The sequence below is a fragment of the Sinocyclocheilus anshuiensis genome, unplaced genomic scaffold, assembly GCF_001515605.1.
Source record: "Sinocyclocheilus anshuiensis isolate Anshui unplaced genomic scaffold, SAMN03320099.WGS_v1.1 scaffold267, whole genome shotgun sequence".
Classification (NCBI taxonomy): Eukaryota; Metazoa; Chordata; class Actinopteri; order Cypriniformes; family Cyprinidae; genus Sinocyclocheilus; species Sinocyclocheilus anshuiensis.
In genome coordinates, this window is record NW_015552637.1 from 2845177 (window position 1) to 2865844 (window position 20668).

At 35.4% G+C, this 20668-nt stretch overlaps 1 protein-coding gene across 1 annotated transcript; it reads right to left on the reverse strand.

The window, feature by feature from the left end:
• Positions 1-4412: 4412 nt before the first annotated feature.
• On the reverse strand, positions 4413-20142 carry LOC107666741 (WASH complex subunit strumpellin-like). The gene is given in 30 exon segments (XM_016458174.1): positions 4413-4747; positions 4841-4928; positions 5629-5782; positions 6311-6407; positions 6598-6727; positions 6832-6935; positions 7020-7099; positions 7187-7289; positions 8643-8805; positions 8891-9015; positions 9093-9272; positions 9361-9462; positions 9657-9737; positions 11722-11728; positions 13070-13131; positions 13218-13316; positions 13614-13689; positions 13775-13941; positions 14019-14131; positions 14212-14341; positions 14758-14885; positions 16830-17001; positions 17092-17205; positions 17287-17439; positions 18414-18606; positions 18761-18861; positions 18946-19030; positions 19279-19424; positions 19543-19769; positions 20064-20142. Coding segments are annotated over 29 exon segments (3396 nt in total). The 5' UTR covers positions 19729-19769; positions 20064-20142; the 3' UTR covers positions 4413-4690.
• Between the last annotated feature and the right edge of the window lie 526 nt (positions 20143-20668).

A 20668-nucleotide genomic window follows, 5' to 3' on the forward strand; every position in this document is an offset into this window, starting at 1 on the left:
CTGCTGTCATTCATAAACAGGACTCAGGAACATGATTTCATCACAAGACAAACCCGGAATGACAGCCGTGCTGAGCAGACACAGAGACAACAGCAGCCACTCGTGCCCTCGTTAAACCCCGCCCCCACACAGCCTGCCCCGTCCCCAAACACATGCTGTCTTGTGATTGGTGCCCTTGATGCCCGGGTGCAAGAAGCTCATGCAGGAGCAGGAAGTTAACTATTCTTTTGAACGCACGCTGTCACTGTAGAACCTACTGCTGTATGCATGAGAAAACATGTTTATCGATTCCTTGTAGTGTAACGATGTACAAATGTTTTAAGGTCTTTCACTCAAGGGTGCCGCATGTATTGAAGGACAGCTTTGTAGGCTGGTAAGATTCAATCCCATGTCCACTTCACCAGAACATCATCCGGTCCCGTTCATACAGTCATATCTTCTCAGAGAATTTTGTACATATGTCATATAATTCAGAGTGAAATGTGAGAGTGTAGTATTTGATCGGTTTTGACGTTTGTTGTGGAGAGCGTGGTGGAACTTTTTTTCTGCTTTAAAGTGTCTGTCCTGTGATCGTCTCCCTGAATTTACAGAATTAGTTTCAAGCCTAGCGCACGCTACACAGAAGCACCATTTCATGAATTATGCGTCAGATCGTAGCAGTGCATCGCAAACAACGATAATTTTGTAATGAGCACATTTCTGCGTCAGATTGAGTAAAGATGCTAAGATCAATTATAAAGTCGCGACTGAAGTGACAATAGCCACAGACATTTTTTTCCTACATTGTGATGTAACCAATTATAGAAAAAAAAAAGGACAGGGACTTGATTCTATTTGTTGGTAGCTGATTGGATGGAGGCAGATCTGAATGTAGAGCCAATGGGCGGAGCATGGCATCTGGCTCCCCCTCTCTGGATGTAATGGGTGGAGATTTAAAGTCCAACCACTCCCTAACCATAACCCTATCTAAACACTAGGTCAAGCTCCACCCATTAGGTCCAGAGAGGTGGAGCTGGATTAGGTCAAGCTCCACCCATTTGACTCTTTTGGCAATTGTGAGAAAAGGGCGGAGTTTAAGTGAACTAAATGATGGAAGTCCAACATACATCACCCTAGAGAAGTCTCGTTTTTAATGCTTTTTCTGTTACAGAATTAAAAAATTGAAAAGGTAATTTTAACTTTTTATCTACAATCTTGACTTTTTAGTTTTTTTTTCTCAGAATTGTGATAAACTTTGAATTCTGGCTTGTTTTCTCGTAATTCTAAGTTTATATCTTGCAATCCCGTGTTTATATCTTACAAGTGACTTTTTCTCAGAACTGTGATAAAGTCAGAATTGTGCTAAAAGGTTGCAATTAGCCTACTTTTGTTTTACATTTTGTTTTTGTTTTAGTTGCAATTTTACTTTTTTCTTGATCTTGAGGTCAAAAAATGAAATATGCTTGGACAAATATTTCACATGAAGATAAGATTTTTTGTTTGTTTTGTGTCGTTTCATGTTTCATGACGACTTCAGAACTCTGTGCTAGTGTCTGTGTACGTTAACTGATACACATAGTCGATTAGTTGTAAAGTGCTACTATCGTAACGTGCAGGAGGCCTTCGTTCTCTGTTGGTGTTTCTAAAGAGTTTTTCCCTCATGCTCGCAGCCGAATGTAATTCTTTCATTTCCTTATCATCATCATCTCACGTTATTTATAATTCTCTCATAAGCGTAAGGAATGTGATTCTAGCTGATTGTTTCGAGTACTTGGGTTTTTGTGATACATGCTGCATTCATGAAAACAACAAGAACAGATTTGTGTATCTTGTGTATCTCTCCACCTTATTTTTAGCGGCAATATTTAGCCAGAACGAATGTGCGAGGTTTCCGGTGTGTCAACCCCTTCCAGTAATTTGAACTAAACAACAGTTCGTTGCATTTTGTTATTCTTCTGCGGCTAATGAATCAGAAGTCTGGCACATTCACAAAAAATAGCTTACCTCTGCATTGATTTTTTTTTTTTCTTCCAGATTTAAATGTTTAATGTATTTTTCAGTTGAAAAATAAGGCGGATAAAATGAACACGAACGGTAAGAATTGATATGGATTTCAGAATCACAGAGGGAATAATAGCGGTCATGGTTTACGCGAGAGACTAAAACCCTGGAGATGTGTGAATGTAATACTAAACATATTTCCTTGATAAATTATGAGGTTTAGGAGGGGAATACATAACGTTTTTTAAGCACATTCTCCCTGAATAACATGTACTGTATGTAGACTTGCTGTTATGAACCCATAATCACAGTTTTCTGATTTTGGTAGACAGCATGACACTCTTCACGCTACAGTTTCCCTCAATCTATCCGGCCTTGATAGATTGCCTACTTCTGGTCAGTATTGTATTAGTAATGGCAGTTTTCATCTGTACATAGTCTGCTGTGCGTTTGACCTGTCAGCACTGATTTTTGCACTCTGCCTGTAATCCACGAATACCGTCCCGTAACATCGCCATGATGCATATGAGGTATTTTTAAGGTAACTTTGTAAAGACTTTCCCTCCTCCCCAGTATTACTACTTGTACATATTTAACCCCAACGACAATTAAGTGCTTTAGAATGATTAATACCGCAATAGGTTTTTGTGCAAACGGAGGTTTTTATTTCATTAACAGGTCGCCTTTGTACATCACGTGGGACACTTGCCCCGTTTCTGTGTTTGTATTTGCAGTTTAAACACATCAGGAGACCGAACTCACACCAAGAACATGAACGTTAACTCCGTATAGTTTCTTTTCGTTTATAAAAACTGACCATCTGAAGCAATACTCTCTGCTCACTGTGACCCTGACCTGTCCGAAACAAATGCGCACTTGTACTGGAATAAACAAGTCTGATGCCGGTCATATTAATCGATTCATCGGGCATCTAAGCACATTGATCACTGATTGAAGGACACAACCAAAATACCTATGAATGTATTTAAGAAATTCATATTTTCACACACAGCCATGCTAGGGCTGCACAATTAATCGAATTTCTAATCGCGATTACAATTATGTAATTACACAATTACGTAATCGTTCAAAGCGGCAATTAATCGTTCAAAGTCCACTTACGTTATTCTGTGTGCTTAAGATGCGTTTTCTTCTTTCTACATGTTATCTTAAGGGTTTTTCCATTGTTTTAGTTTTAGTATAACATTATAGTACCATTCATATTTTATTTTTTTTTATAATTTAAAGAAGAAACCAATCCGATGTATATTTGACATCTGAGGCTTAATACTATAGAAAAGCACTAAAGGTTTTTCCAGTTAGAATGTTTTCAGCTTGTTTGTTTTCATATAAAAATACGGCATGCAGTTGCATCAAACAATGGTATAAACATCATTCAATGTAAATTGTGATCATCTTAATTACTAATCGCAATTACAGTTTCAAGGGAATAATCGACAGTTATGATTTGTAATAATCGTGCAGCCCTAAGCCATGCCCACATTGAGAGCTATGGAAGCCCATTTTCGCCACAGGATAGATAATAAAAGTAATTGCCTTTTCTCACAAAAAAAAAAGTAAAAGAAAAAATCTTTGAAAAAGTTAACCCCCCCACACAATTCTGAGTTATTTCACGGAATTCATACTTTTTTTTTCTCAAAATTGTGAGGAAAAATTTAGAATTGCGCGATATAAACGCAGAATTCTGACTTTCTTGCAATAAAGCTCACATGTTAACATGCATTTTTTCCGCGATACAGAATAAAAATACAAATCCTCTCTGAATTGTGAGGAAAAAATAAAGCTAATTGCTGCTGTTTATCTACGAATTCTCGCAATTTTTTATTTTTGGAAAAAAAGTTTATCTTACCATTCTGGGGTTTTTTTTAACCCAGAATTGCAAGAAAAAGAATTGTGAGAATTTTTATGTTTGTTTATTTTTATTCTATGGTGGAAACAAGCTTCTATAGCAATTTAACTCTCTCTCACACACACACACACACACACACACAAACTGAAATTCAGGACAGCGTTAACCGGAAGTGATTTTTTTTTTTTTTGCAGCTGCAATTTCATCTTTTTCATGCCTTATGCGCAGTCAGCCACTGTCACACTCTCTGTTGTTTCTCTTGTGTTCGCATCTGACCGTGTACACAGTGTTGGTATTCATCAATTCTTCATGGCTGTTTTTGTTCATTGTGTGCTGTACATAGACTGACAATTAAAATGATAAATGCTAATTTTTTTTTCATACAGTATCCATTCAGTATTGTAATATATTTAAGATAAAAGTAAAACTTTCATTCAAATCTTGTCTCGTGTGTTGTGTGCAAAGAAGTTGTCCTGTACAGGTTCAGAATAATTCTCACTCTAAATTCTGATTGGATGAGCCACAGCGTAGTTAAACCAATGAACCACATCCACAAAAAATGTTTTATCTTATTGCTGTTGCCACCATTTTATAAAAGCAATAAATCTTGAGAGGTTGTGAGTTAGAGATTAATTCTTCAAAAGTGTGTAAATGTCCTAAAAAGTTGTATCAAAACATACACATATGGCATTTATTACGCCAGCAGACAGACATCAGGTCAGCAACAGCTACACAAGATGATCATGTTTTAAAATTGAAATGTTAAAAATGCTAATTTCATTATGCTTTAAGAGAAAGACAAATTATATCAAATATGATTTGACATTATCACAGGCACATTTACAGTACGGTCCTGAATTCATCGAAAACGAAACTTGGCACATGAGCCTCTGCCACCTGAAAACAAAAATGATTTCTAATTTTATGTAGTAAAATAATTGTGTATTTAAAAAAAAAAAAAATGCCAAACCTCATAGCAATATATCCTACCTTTCTGGGCAGTTTAGTGTAACGCACATAGTCCTCCAGAAACATTAATGCTCCGACTACATCTGAAGGCATATCTGGAATCTTCTGACTGTGAGGAACAGACACACAGTTAAACACTTCTGTCACTATCATGCAGAAAAAATATTATATCAGTTTTTTTTTTTTTTTGCATTTCTATTATTTTCATGACAATTAAGAATATTTAACACCATAATGCAATAAAAAATTCTTTACTGTAATACAAAAATAAATGTATTAGTTTATACATCAATGTAGTATTTGTTGTGCTGCCTTTGTGTAGATTATAAAAAAAAGCTTATATTACAAATCCAGTAATATATACATATTTTGTATGATTTTACTCTATATACTTATATTTATTCTCTCTATATATTCATATTTATTATATTTTGTATTATTTTACTCTATATAACTTGCTTAGTTTTTATGTTATATATATTTTTACACCACAATGCAAAACAATTTATTTTATAATAATTTTAATTAGTCTTTAGTTAATTCATTAATATTTTAATTGTAAAGCTTATCTACACAGCAATGTAGTACTTGTTGTACAGCCTTTATGCAGATAAAACTATGATTTTATAAATATTATAATTTAACACTATATTTTATAAATATTATATACTTTTTATAATTTCACACTATATATATTTTTTATTCCAGAACTTTAAAAAATTTAAATACTTTTCTTAAAGTCCTAAAATAGTCATTTTTTCCTCCACGTTCTTGTTCCTCAATCATCATCACATACTGAAGTGAGGTACCTGGTGCACTGCTCCATTATGGAGCGAATAAACTGTCCGATCAGAGCCAGGAACTGTTCAGTGTATCTGGAGTGAAACTGTTTGAGCAGCGTCAGGAGACCCAGAACCAGAGGAGCCCAGTCCACCGGATCGGCAGCCTTCCTGCACGTCATGCCTGTGAAAACACCAAACACCATTCAAACCCACACGAGCAGGACCACGGGATTTTTTTAATAAATGACTACTACTTTTAATCAAGAATGTATTAAATTGATCGAAAGTGACAGTAAAGACATTTACAAACTTACAAATGTTTTTTTTTTACTTTATATTCATCAAAGAATACTGAAAACAAATCACGGTTTCCACAAAAATATTAAGCAGCAATACGGATTCAACCCTGATAATAAAAATAAATGTTTCTTGAGCAGTAAATATTAGAATGATTTCTGAAGGATCATGTGACACTGAAGACTGGAGTAATGATGCTGAAAATTCAGCTTCGCATCACAGGAATAAATTACACTTTAAAATATATTAAAATTAAAAACAGTTCTTTTAAATTGTAATAATATTTCACAATATTACAGTTCTTAGTGTATTTCCGATCAAATACACGCAGCCTCGGTGAGCAGAAGAGACGTCTTTCAAAAGCATTAAAAAAGAAGCATGTGAATGGTGGTGTAGAAAATCAGTTACAGACCTTGGCTTTTGTTGTTCTGCAGTTTTGGCAGCTGAGCGATGAGGAACAGGAAGTTCACGATGGGAAAGTAAGGCAGACGCTTCGTCGTGATGTAGATCTGAAAGGAGTGATTTGAATAAAACAACAAAACGTAGTTCATGTCAACAGACCGTGTCATAGGATGCACTAAAATTTGGGCCATTTTTTTGCAAAAAAAGACAAATCAGGCCAAAAGATTGGACAAAAACATCTAATAAAATAATCACTGATATGATGTCAAATGAAGATTTCACATACACACGACTCACTTTGTTAAGTGGGTTTTGGATTCCAGCGGCCTCCAGATACGCGGTGATCTCGTAGAGCAGAGTGTTGTCCTCTTTGGGATACGGCAGCGATGGATCCTGGTAATGAGCTTCAATATCAGACAGCAGAGACCTGGAAATGACCACACTAACCTTATAAGTCGTCTATGAGGGAGAAGGTAAAACCAACCCAAGTACTAAGAAATAAACAAGGAAGAAACATCATTCCCAACCCACTTGTTCAGATTATCCAGCGCCGCAGCGAGATGTTTCGAGTCAAATTTGCAGGAGTAGTTCAGTTCATTGGCTATCTGCTGCCTCAAGATCTGCATCTGACCCACCTGTCAAAGGATCATTGATTGATTTTGAATAGTGATGCTGAAAAAGATGAAAAACAAACATCTCAGATGAAAAGAAGGCAGCACCTTCATGATGGCTTCCAGATACGCTGGCCAGATCTTCTGAGTTTTGGCCACAGCGTTGACGTAGACTTTGCTTGCATTTGCTGAATATCAATGCAGAAACAAATATATCAAGAATATTATTGTGGGAATAAGTGTCAGATTTAAAGTAGTCTATCAAACACACCTACCCACAATCCCTTTGACAGGATTGACAGCCGACAGCAGAGCTTTAAAGATGTCAACCACAGCTTTGTCCTTCAGGATGTTCTTCTGTAGGACTGTCAGAAAATTCTGCAATGAAGAAACAAGGACAGATTATTATTATTATTATTATTATTTTTTTAAAGTGCCCCTATTATGGGTTATGAAAGGTTCATATTTTGGTTTTGGGAGTCCCCAACAACAAGTTGACATGCATGCAAGGTCAAAAAACACTTTCATTTTCTTATAATATGCATTTATTTTTACCTTACTTGCTCAACGACTCCCGAACGATTCGTTTAAAGATTCAGTTTTCCAAACCCCTCCTTTGTGTGACACTAATCTGCGGTGATTGGTCTGTTTGGTCTCATTTTCATTTCATCTTGCCTGTAATGCCTGATAAAGCAGCGTTTGTGAGCGCAGTGGTGCTTTGTGTACAGCATTACCGGGGAAACCGCTATTTTTACCACTCCAAAAGCACCACCTTGTGGCAAAGAATGAATTAGCATTTTCCTTCAAACCAATGCAAAAAGACCAACAAGTGGGCGGGCAATATGCTAATGTTTCATGTTGACCTCAACATGAAACGGCTTGGGATTCGTTTTAAAAACGACTCGTTTTAATGATTCAGAGTCGACTCTTTCTTTTGAGAGACAATAACTTTATACACGGTGCACTTTCAGATTTAAAACTTTGCAGGATGTTTTCATTCACTTAGAGCTGTGTTACACACTGCATGAAAGGTCATCAAAAATCCATAATAGGGGCACTTTAATAATTAATCATGAATGTTTCCATACAATTACAGTTGTTGATTCAGTTCTTCGCTAAATCATGCAATATACCTGAAATCTTTTATGCAATTCAACTTGATTTGATTCTTTTGTTACAGTTTATAATTGATTGAATTTATTAATATTATTATTAATACTAATATACTAATAATAATTCTACTTCTAATTGTACCATTGTTGTTGTTGTTATTATTATTAAGCATTTTTTATTTTTATTTTATTTATCATTTACGTGACATTTATTCAGTTCTTTACTAAATTATGCAATATATCTGAAATTCTGATGCAGTTTGATTTGATCCTTTCGATAGTTTTAATTTATTATTATTGTTTTATTATTATTAAAACTAACATACTAATAATACTACAACTAACTGTATTATTATTAATAACCATTTTTTATTTTATTTATCATTTACGTGACATTCATTGTGAAGAGGAGGGTGTAAATATTTAATAAATATAATATTTTAATTTTGATCCAACTGATTTTTTTTTATAAAATTGTGATTCTTACAATTCTTTACTGAATTATGCAATACACCTTAAATTTTTAAGCAATTTGACTTGATTTGACTGTTTCGTTAAGGTTCTTAATTGTTTCAAAAATTCTTATCTAATAATGAATAATTCTTATATTAAGATTGACCTGCAGCTCTTTCACGATCATGAAACACAAGAGTCGGTCGAGTCCGTTCAGGCCGAAGGTGCCCAGCGTGTCCTGAATCTCCGAGAAGAGTCGGTTGTTGGTCACTTCCTGATGCGTCCTCATATCGTACCAGGTGTTCAGCTGATCAATGTAACACGTTGTTCTGAAACAAAACAAAGACAAGCAACGTGGCATTTCTCCAGACGTTTAGCGCTCGACCATCAAAGCTTTGAGAGTTTGTGACTTACTTTGGATCTGTGATCCTCAGGATTTCCCTGCAGAGACGTCCAATAAACGTGGCGGATTCATCAACTGACGGATACTTAGGAATGGGAATGTGGGTGGACTGATAGACGCTTTGCCAGTCTTGGATCTGAAAAGAACCTCTTTAAATCAACACCAGCAGTGAAATCTGAGGCTCAAATCAATAAGATACTGCAAAGACAAGACCTTGGTTCTGAGGAAACTGTTACACTCCTGCTCTACGTTGTAGTTGATGATCCGAGACACTTCCTCCTGCCAGATCTTCAGGCCGTAGATGCTCACGTAATCCTGAATGTATTCAAACGAGCGGTAAAACCCATCCATGGTGGCAGCCATTTCCTTCAGCTTTGGCATCAGTTCACTGGGCTGAAAGAGACATCAGAAATGAACTTCTAAACAAACTCTAGTGAGCCAGATAAGACAGAATATAATTTTAAGATGGTGGTTTGCTCACTTTGGCTTTGGGGTTGAAGATGAGGCCTTTGTGCAGAGCGTAAGCCACACGCTTGACAAGCTCTTTCCTGATCCCGTCCTCCAGAAGCTGCTTCGGATCCACCTGAAACAGCATCAATAATGTTTAATATTCCATAAACACCATAACAAGGTTAGTTAAAACATTTATCAAATACATTATTGTCAACATGAATATAAAAACACATTTCTTGTCTTTTTGTGAATGAAAAGAAAAATGCCTGTTTGTGATCTATAAAAATGATCAAGGTGTAACATTCAGAGAATCTGTTTTAGCACCTTGATAATGCCGACGAGTGTGGTCTTCATCATCAGAATACCTTCAGTGAAGACTGAGATGGCATGAGTGAGTTTAGCTACCTGTCAGATGAAGAAGGTCAGTGAGTTACTTTATTATTGTTATTTACACAATATGAATCTATGCAAGAACAACATGTTGACTCGAGGCCTGAATACGAAGTTTAATTTAAAATACCGAACGCAAACAGACTTGCAGATTTTGTAGAAAATTTAGCGGAGCAAGTTAGTTACATAGAGTAAAAGAATACATCTAAATATATAGAGTAAAATAAATATTATATCGAGTAAAAGAATGCAAAATATAATGCATGTAAATATATAGAGGACAAAATAAATATAAAATAAACAAATATATGGAGTAAAAGAATACAAAATATAACATATATAAATAAGTAAGATTTAGTAAGTAATAATTTGTATAAGTAAGATTTAATTAACGTTATTTGTCTGTGCCAGTCCTGTTTTTGACACATGCATTGGCAGAAAAAAATAAATAAAATAAAATTAGTCATTATAACATGTACAACATTAACATTCTTTTATTTGCAAAACGAAGTTGTGTATTTATTTATTTCTGATTTCCTGAAAAATTTGGCTTCATTGTAATGAGGTTAATGATCTTTGAAAAACCATGATTATGAACATACAATTACTTTGTCTTGAGCTGATTAGCCAACTGTGGTAGTGTTCGTTGATTGGTGTTTATATTTGTTCAAGCTTGACAACCTTATCGCCTTTATTTTCTAATATATATTTCTCATTACATTACATTATTATTATATTAATCGCGTATCTTGTCAGTGTCTGCGCTTGCTTGGCCATTTGTTGTGGAGAAAATAAGGAAAGTGTGTTGAAGCGCCAGCAGAAAACAGTGTAAAGAAATACTCTTTGAGAGAAGCAGTCTTTATCAGCGGAAGTTAAAAGCAGCTCGTAAGTGTATTTACTTGTCTCATTAGTTTGTAGTGCAGTTGTCGTTGCTAGGAAACTCTTGTTTTGTTTACTGTGTGGAGATGTGCTGATATCGCGTTTGGTCTTGTGCTGTATCGCGTATCTTGTCAGTGTCTGCGCTTGCTTGGCCATTTGTTGCGGAGAAAATAAGGAAAGTGTGTCCAACTGAATTCATCTAGTATTTTGTTAGACGGGTATAAAAAAAGCTTAGTTTACCGCAGCAGCCGTCGCATGACGGCCTCCTCGTGTGAAGACCGAAGAGTTTGAAGACCGAAGAGTGTAAAGACCGAAGAGTGTAAAGACCGAAGAGTGTAAAGACCATCGACTCTACTGTGCGACTCCACCGGCAAGGGACACCGGCAAAGGAGAAGTATCGCTTTTTATTTCTCCTCTTTCCTATTACTTGTTTCGCTTCTGTTTCAGTTTTTATAACCATTTCTTACTATGTGTAAGTAAGTTGTTGTTGTTTTAGCATGTGTGTTTGGCAGTGTTATTTTTTAGGATTACTGATAAACTACTGTAATTTGATTTGTATTATTTGTATTTATTATTTATTTAAATTTTAGTTAAATTATTTCTGAATTTATTTATGTCTGAATGTCTGTATAGGTCTTTTATTAAGTTTTTAGTTTTATTTAATTTGATTTAATTTAATACTTAATACTTCTAAATGGAAATTAAATAATATATATATTGAATTTTATATGTACATGTATATGTATATGTGTGTGGCTGTACATACACATATGTATTTTTTTTTTGGTGTTTGCCTTAGTGTTATGTTAGAATCATTATTATACTCTTATACAGTTTGTTCTTTAATATTTTGAATTGTTTTTAGCTTTATTTTTTTTATTTTTTTTAAATGTTAAGTTTTTAAATGTTGTTGTATGCATTTGTAATTTTTATTTAATCTCTTTAATCTCTTTATTTGTATAAGTAGTATTTATAAAGTTTTCGCTTTTAGTTTTGGATCTGTTTTTAGTTGTTTTAATACTACAATTGATTGCTTCTGTTGTCCTTATTTGTAAGTCGCTTTGGATAAAAGCATCTAATAAATGACTAAATAAATAAACTATCCATTATTCAACAGCACTATGTATCTGGCAAAAATACTGATAAGAAAAAAAGTCAGAATAAAATGACGTCAGAATAAAATATGAATAATTTGATAGACTAAAGGATTGCTCGTAAAGACAGCTCATGCTTTTCTTGAATACAAAGTTGGGGGGGGGGGATTATCAGGAGACAATAAAGCATAAAATGTCGGTCAAGTCACCTTTGGGGAAAATTGATGATTGCTAAACTGAGTGCCAAGAATCAGGCATTGTGACATAATCTTGGCAAGCAGGGAATTTGGATTCAGATTTATTTATATACAGGTGGGAAAATCAAAGAAGGGTTAAACCCTTGATCTTTCCAAGTACACTCCTTTTGTGTCCCTCCCAGTTTTTGAGGACAGGTGCCACACATTTCCTGATATTGTTTTGCTGTGCATCACAAATTATTAAGCATACAGTCCATTTTATGTGGCTTATGATGTATAACACTTGTAAAATACACAATAAAATGACTTGAGATCAAAGTTTAACATCATGGCGGTTGCATTTTGCTAGGGTGTAAGTGTTCTCCAGCCCTCAAGTCCATTTAGTTGGTGTGGATAGTAATGTCAATGGGTGATTGGCTAAAGCCTGATTCGGGTGCAGTTAGTTTTCCCTGGGGAGGTTAGGTAAATTTGTTTTTCCTCACACTACCTTGGTAAAAATTACAGAGCAAATTACCTACTATCTACCTACCCTGAGAAATCGAATCCCATACAAATAGGAATGTATGTGTTTGAGGTATATTTTTACAGATTTTCTCTATTCTGACCTTCACCGAATACGTAAATTGAGCTAATTTCCTCATTGCACTGCCTGATGCACCTTCATTATTACTTTAGACCTTTTTGCCAATTTTCTGGGTAAAATAACAGTTGGTGGCCCAAGTGCTGTTGGCATCTCATCTGAAAATTAAATTTAAAAAGTAGAATTTCATCAAGGACAATTCAGAACAGTAAAGAAAAAAAAAACAGGGAAAAAAAGTAAAAACTCATTATTCCATGTATTATTTTAAATTATGTCTGAATTTATTATGTCTGTATAGGTCTTTTATTAAGTTTTTAGTTTTATTTAATTTGATTTAATTTAATACTTCAACAAACTAAATGAAAATAAAATAATATATATATTGAATTTATAAACGTGTATGTACATATACAGTATATATGTGTATGTGTGTGTGGTTGTACATACATGTAGTTGTTTTTTTGGTGTTTGGCTTAGTGTTATGTTAGAATTATTATTATACTCTTATACCTTTTGTTCTTTAATATTTTGAATTGTTTTTAGCTTTATTTTTTTGTTTTTCATTTAAATGCTAAGTTTTGAAATTTTGTTGTATGCATTTGCAGTTTGATGATTTTGGCCAGCGAGGTGAACATACTTTCTGGAATGATCTGCAGAACCTGGAAGCATGTTTGCAAGAAACACAGTTAAAGAGATCTGGACCAAAACAAAAGATCCAATCACAAATTAAAACTCTTCTCCAAACCTTTCTGACATAAGCCACCAGCTCCCCAGAGTAAAACTGAGACACGCTCAGCAGATCTGGACTGTTGACCTGATTGATTCATAGGAGAGGCAGAATAAACTTTACAATTAAGTTTATTTTTAAGATATTATATAATATATAATATAATTAAGATATTTTGTAAATTTCCTATCGTAAACATATCAAAACCAAATTTTTGATTAGTAATATTCATTGCCAAGAACTTCATTTGGACAACTTTAAAGGCGATTTTCTCAATATTTTGATTTTTTTGCACCCTCAGATTCCAGATTTTCGGCTTTCGGTTGATGTATAAATCTCAGTTTCAAAAAACTGACCCTTATGACTGGCCTTGTGGTCCAGGGTAACAAATATAAACAGGCCATTCTGACTGACCTTTAGAAAAGTGGCTCTGAGTTTAGTCACCATGAAGGGGTTTGCTCTGATACTCTCTTGCATTATTGATGTGAAGCTGTGAGAAACACATTTGGATTAGGAAGTTCAACCTAAAATTTTGATGAGAAATCAAGAAGAGGCCAATGTATCGCCATCATCACCTGTCAATGATCTGCCAGGCGTAGGACAAATCTCCCACTATCTGCATCGTGATGAGCACTTCCTCTTTGATATTGATGGTGCGGATCATCTGATGGAGGAACTTGCGTGTGTCCGCCAGGAACTGACACACCTGCAGGTTGGACTCCAGCTGGTGAAACTCTTGGACCTTACCAGAGAAACAATTTCATGTGAAATCAGTGCGGAGAGTCACGGGTCACAGCACACGTTCAGATGCGTCTGTACCTCCACGAGAGCCTGAATGAGCTGCACAGTCTTCCTGCCGGCTGCGGTCGAGTCCTCGTAGTTCAGGGACTCGATCTGTTTGGAGATCTCTCTGAACCAGGCCTGAAGATTCTCTGATCAAACAAATGAACACGCTGACAATGATGTCTACCGTTTGGCTCTTGCATGTTGTGGGACCGCAAAAGAATTTTACCGTTTTTCTCCACCCTGGTGAGAGGTTTGACCCCAGAAAACACCTCGGCCAGCTCCATCATTCTCTCCGATCCCTCTTTCTTATAGCTCTCCCACTTCAGCTGCTTCTCTGCCAACATCTGCTTGAACATCTGAGAATCACACAAACCGAGATAAATGAATAACGAGAGGCCAAGTAACAAATTCAAACATTTGTTTTTAAATGGAGTCTCTAATGCTCACCAAGGCTGCATTTATTTGATGAATAAAAATATAGTAAATAGTAATATTGGTAAAAAAAAAAAAAAAAAAACTATAGTATATAAGTGAAATTTATTAAAATCTAAATTTTCAGCATCATTACTCCAGTCATCAGTTACATAATCCTTCAGAAATCATTCTAATATGCTGATTTGCTGCTTAAGAACTATTTCTTATTATTATTAATGTTGAAAACAGTTGTGAGAACGGTTATGCATTAGTAGTATTATTTAAAAGTAATAAAAAATAAAAAACTTACCAAGGTATCAATTTAAGATTGAGAATGATTATTATTTTTTAGATTTACCTCTTTGAGTATGAACTCAAACTGGGCCGTGTCCAGCAGCAGCTGAAACAGAATTTTGGGATTGTATTTGGAGTCGTTGATGACTTGATCCTTGATCTGACGCAGTCTTTTGTTGTTTGGATCATAAGCTTTAACAAAAAATTTAAAAAAAATTACTCAGAAAAGCATTTTGAGGCATTCCTTCCAAATGAATTCAATAATCAAAACTCAAAACATCTAGACCAAGTGTTCCTTAACAAGGGGTCCAGAACCCACTACGGGGCCCCAGCAAACTTCCAAGTGGCCCTCAAGATGACTTAAAACTATTTTAATTCACCCCCTCAACAAATGTCATTTTTATTTAAGAACGAGAATTCCGATAGTCTTCGAAAACAAGAATATTTAAGGAAGCATAATTTTACAAGTGTGATTTCTAGACCTCAGAAATGCATTTAAATGTATAAAAATCGTACAAAGTCTTGGAATTTTTAATAACGAATATACGTTTCTTGTTGTGCCAAGTTCTAAAATTTTTCATCATGAAGAAATTGCTGTTTATGCATAAAAAAAAAAACTACTGAAAAAAACTCATGCATTCAGTTATGGAAATTTTTTATTTTAATTTAAAGGGGTCATATGACGATGCTAAAAATAACATTATTTTGTATATTTGGTGTAATGCAATGTGTTGTGTAAGCAGTTTAAGGTTAAAAAAACACATTATTTTCCACATACCGTACATTATTGTTGCTCCTCTCTACCCCACCTTTCTGAAAAGTGTTCAAAGCTCATTAGTCTGAAAAGCGAGGTGTGCTCTGATTGGCCAGCTATCCAGTGCGTTGTGATTGGCCGAATACCTCAAGTGCGTGACGGAAATATTATGCCCCTTACCATATTTGGAAACACATAGCATGTCCACGACATGGCGGCGGCAGCGGCAACAATACTACAGCAAGAATAAAAGTTACGCCTTCTTTCTTTGTGTAAACATTTAGGCGGTGTTATGCAAAACTTTCAACACAGTGACGTAGTGTTTGAATGAGGCGTTTTAGGAACGAGCAGACAAGTCTTAACTTTTATAAAGAATATTTCTTTGTAGGGCAGCACGATTAATCTTATGCGATTGTCATGCGTATCTTGTCAGTAAAGCCGGTTCCGTGATTAGTAGTAAATCTCCATCACCTGCTTTCAGATGGAGCAGCATTTACTACACAGAGCCGTAGTTCACTGAAAAACTACGCAAAATCGCATTCATAATCGCAGACGATATAATCGTACGATTATGAAATCGAAGAAATCATTCGCAATAATGACAGCTGTTTGCGTAGCTTGTCAGCGAACTACGGCTCTGTGTAGTAAATGCTGCTCCATCTGAAAGCACGTGAAAATACCACATTTAATAACATATTTTTTACTCCAAACTCACTTCATAACGTCAGTCGAGTTGATGTGGCTTCTTAAACAGAATAATTAAGGCACGCAATATTTCATAGTATTCTAAGCAGTGATAAAGGCTGTGTCGATTAGCATTGCATTATTATATACTTTATTATAATAAAAATTATAATAAGACGAACTCAGATAAACCATATATTGCTGTAGTCGCGTGTTTATTAGTCACGGAATCAATGAAAGCAGTTAAATCTTCTGTTTATTCAGCTGCAGAGATAGGCATTTCCTGGATTTCTTCTGCGAGGCGTATTGGAGTTTCAGCACGAGAGCGCCCTCTGGCCTTCGGATGGAGATTTACTACTGATCACAGAACAGTGCTTCACTGAAAGATACGCATGATAATTGCAGCTTCTGCCTAATCGCGATTTATCGCCTTTGCGATTTAATTTCGATTAATTGTGCAGCCCTATCTCTTTGGGTTTGAGACTTTAGTCTTTGCAACTTTATGGATCTTATATATGCACGAACAGCTTATAACACTCCCAAGACAAAAGAAAACTTGAAATCGCGTCATATGACCCCTTTAGGCTTTGTTATTACATCAGAAGTACCAGAAATATCTGGTCTATTGTCTTTGAAAACTATTGTCAAAAAGGTTGAGAACTGCTGATTTCAACCTTTACGGGCTCATGACATCTCACCGGACTCTGCAGTGTGCAGCATCAGCCAGCGGATGGCAACGTTACAGTCACGGAGGCAGTTGAGCAGTTTGGGAATGTTGTCCAGGACGATTTCTTCTCTCAGGAATCCCTCCTTCAATAACTGCTGCACCTGCGGCCGCAAGCTCTCCACACTGGCAGCGTATCGACCGGACTGAGAGGAGAAAACAATGACTAAGTGTGAGTCCAGAGTGACTGGTTTAGATCGAACGAATGTGAACAGGAACAGCTCAGGTGACAGTACCTGCTCTTTGATGTTGGCTGTGTCCAATGTGTAGTTCAGCGCTGTTTTAGCAGCTTTATATGGTTCCCACGCCTCCACCAAATTCACCGTGATCCCCATATATATGCTTATAACCTGACGATTTAAGGTTGATATTGCAATAAAAACGTATACATCACATTTTGGGAATTGACACGATTAATACATTCTTCTCACCCAGTTGTCAGGGAAGTATTTGTCCACGATCTCTCTCATCTTGGCCTGTTGTGTGTGCAGGATGGAGGGGGTGAAGTATAAGCAGACACACAGCATAGCGGCCTGTGTTGCCAGTGCTGTACTGCGGTGCTCCGGCAGAGGATACGCAGAAACCTGCAGCACAACAGATGAAACATTTACATAACATGAAGCATGATTAGACAGGAGTTATGTCTAAATGAGGGGTTTTCAAAAGTTTGATGCCACGGACCCCTGAATAGGTGAAGAACCTTTTTCCTAAAAATAAACGCAAGACAACATTTTCATTTATTAAAATCTAGAAAAATATAATATTTACAAAGTATATATATTTTTTCAGTTTCTTCTTGTTATATTTAATGTCAATAGAACAACATAATTTGTCATTAGCAACTTACTTTATTATTATTTTTATATGCTGTTTTACAATTTTTTTGTCTTCTTTTACATTTTTTTTAAATAGAATACAATAATGTCATTATTAAACTTATATATCTGTATCTATGCATATATATATATATATATATATATATATATATGTGTGTGTGTGTGTGTGTGTGTGTGTGTGTGTTTACACTATTTTTCTTTATTTTTTTTACTTTTTACTTTTCAAACTTTTAACTTTAAGTTTCTTTTTTTTTTGCAGAATTAAATAATTTGTCAATATCAAACATTATTATTATTATTATTATTATCATTGAAGTTTTTACACATTTTTATTTGAACTTTTCTGGTTAGTTTTTTACGCATTTTATCTGTCTAAAGAATAAAATAATTTGTCATTATCAAACTTATGTTATTATTAATTTTTTATATATGTATATGTTTTAAAGTATTTTCTCTGAACCTTCCCAATTATTTTATCTGTCAATAGAATAAAATATTTTGCCATTACCAAACTTATTTTATTATTGTTTTTTTTTTTTCTGAACCTTTCTGATTATTTTATGATTTCACTTTATCTGTCAATAGAATAAAATAATTTAGCATTATCAAAGTAATTTTACTATTAATATTAATTTTTATGTGTTTTAAACCTATTTTTCTCTGAAATTCTCTGAGGACCCCCAGTTTGAAAACCCCTGACCTAAATCACACCACTGTCTTGCCTGGTTATAAATGTCATCAGAGCGGAGGCGGCCGATCACCATACTGATGAAGGTGGGGCTGATGGGAACTCTCTGGAAGTAGCTCTCAGGGTAGTTGGGTGGCCGTTTGGCCCCCGGGTGGCTGGAGTATCCCGTACTACGCAGGAGCTTGCAGATGTCGTCCAGGTTTGAGTCAGCCGAGGAGCGAGCAGCACTGAGGAGATGAGAAATATTGTTTATTCAGTAGCACATTGACGTGTTTGTCCATTTGTTGAGATGTTTCACCTCAACTGAGCTGCTTGTGAGCTGTCGAAGCCAACAAATCACCTCCAAAAAATACAAAGGTATAAGGTAAAATACAGTCTTACCTGTATCTATAGTAGGACACCAGCATCCTTTCTCTCACCTCCCCCTCCATCTTCTGATCAATGACCAGTAACATGACTCCATACAGGTACAGAGCCTCACACTGACAGAAATCACATGCATTTATAAACTCATTTACCCTGTTTAACTCCTATTTGTATTTAGGGAAGCAGAAATCAGACTTTACCAGGAGCTGTTTCCCATCTTCATTCAATAAAACAGTTTCTAGTGTTTGCTGAATGTAGACCCCTTCATTGAGATCATCCAAGTACCTTCAGAGGAAACAATTCATTGTTTTTAAATGAATAAATAATTTAAGATTTGATTTAGGGAGAAAAATTACATCGGATCTTTGCGGCAAAGCATAACAGAGGAACATCATGTCAAATAAATACATTTAAATATATTGCAATACTAATAGAGCTGCCATTAGAAGATGATCTGAATTTTCCCCTCATTTCAATAAAAATTATTTAGTCAAAATGTTCAGATATGTTATGCATTTGAAAACAACACACACCTTATCAAGTCTACAACATATTTATGGACACTCTCAAAGGCCAGGTAGAACCGTGTTAATATTTCAATGTTATTTTCCCGAAACTCCTCATCCAAATCCTGCAGCTCTGGCTTTGCTTCCAGTTTACTCTCATAATACTCCGGACCCTAGAAAACACAGATTCATTTCAAAATCATTTGCTTACTGTAAATCTATCTGATCCTCTTAGAAAACCCAGATCAAGTTAATTTAAGAAGACATAATTAAAGATGACAATTAGGGTACCTTAAAATAGCTGAAATCACAGATTATGTCTCCATATTTCTGCTGGTCGCTCTTGTCTTTGAGTCTGAAAACTGCAGGAATAAATTCTGAGAGTCTGAGTAATTCTGCTATGATGGCATTTCCTCTGGACACAATCCTCAGGATGGCCTGACCACACAGGTTGTTCTCTGCCAGAAAGTCCACCATGATGAGGAAGAAAACAGCAGTCTCCTCAGCGACGGCCAGATCTGATGATATTCAATAATACAAAAAACATTACTTCTGCATACCACCCACGTAATTGACTGCTATCATTACAAATGCACATACAGTCATTACTCTGACCTCAAATTATTTGTTTTCATAATATACTTCAATAAAAACCTTTTGCTCAAAATTGATCAAACAGCGCTCAAACGGTCTGAATGCACCAGATACGGTTCACTATGAATGAAGCGGTGCACTATAATAGCCAAAACCACATATAAAATAAGTTTACATGATTATATTTTGTTTGTTGAATTTAGATTCTAGTCACTCACCCTCTGCAGTACAGATCAGACACTTCCTGTTTACAAATCACGTGAGTGTCACGAGACGCACTCATTGGTCGCTCCGCCCAGTGCTTAGGCTAAATGGCTACGTACTGTTCAACTGCTTCAAAATAAAAGATTCACAGTTGGCGTTTTAATATTAAGATGTCTATTCGAGTGATTCTTCGGGATCTAAGAGTTGTTTTATTATATGCCATTACCAAAGCATTGGTATTTACGTATATTAATTCAGAAACATAACCTTTTTACTTTTATCAATTTAAAGTGACTGCTAACGTGTTAACTTCCAAAAATGTAATTATCATCACATTACATATAGCCTATAGACCAATTTAGAGTAGACCTCACAGTTACGTCACTTGCAGCTGCGCGCGCATAGTGGTTGCAGAAAAACACTGGGAACAAGTGGAGGTAAATGGGTAAAATCCATGGAATAAAAGAAAAAAATAATGTTTGTGCCTTTTGATGTCAAGATCGGAATGCAAATAATTTTTATAGAATACTGTCGTCATTTGAAGCTAAACGCAGCGTTTAAATGGACATACTATGGATGAAAACTGCTATGATTACTCTACTTTTAAAGCATAAATTCG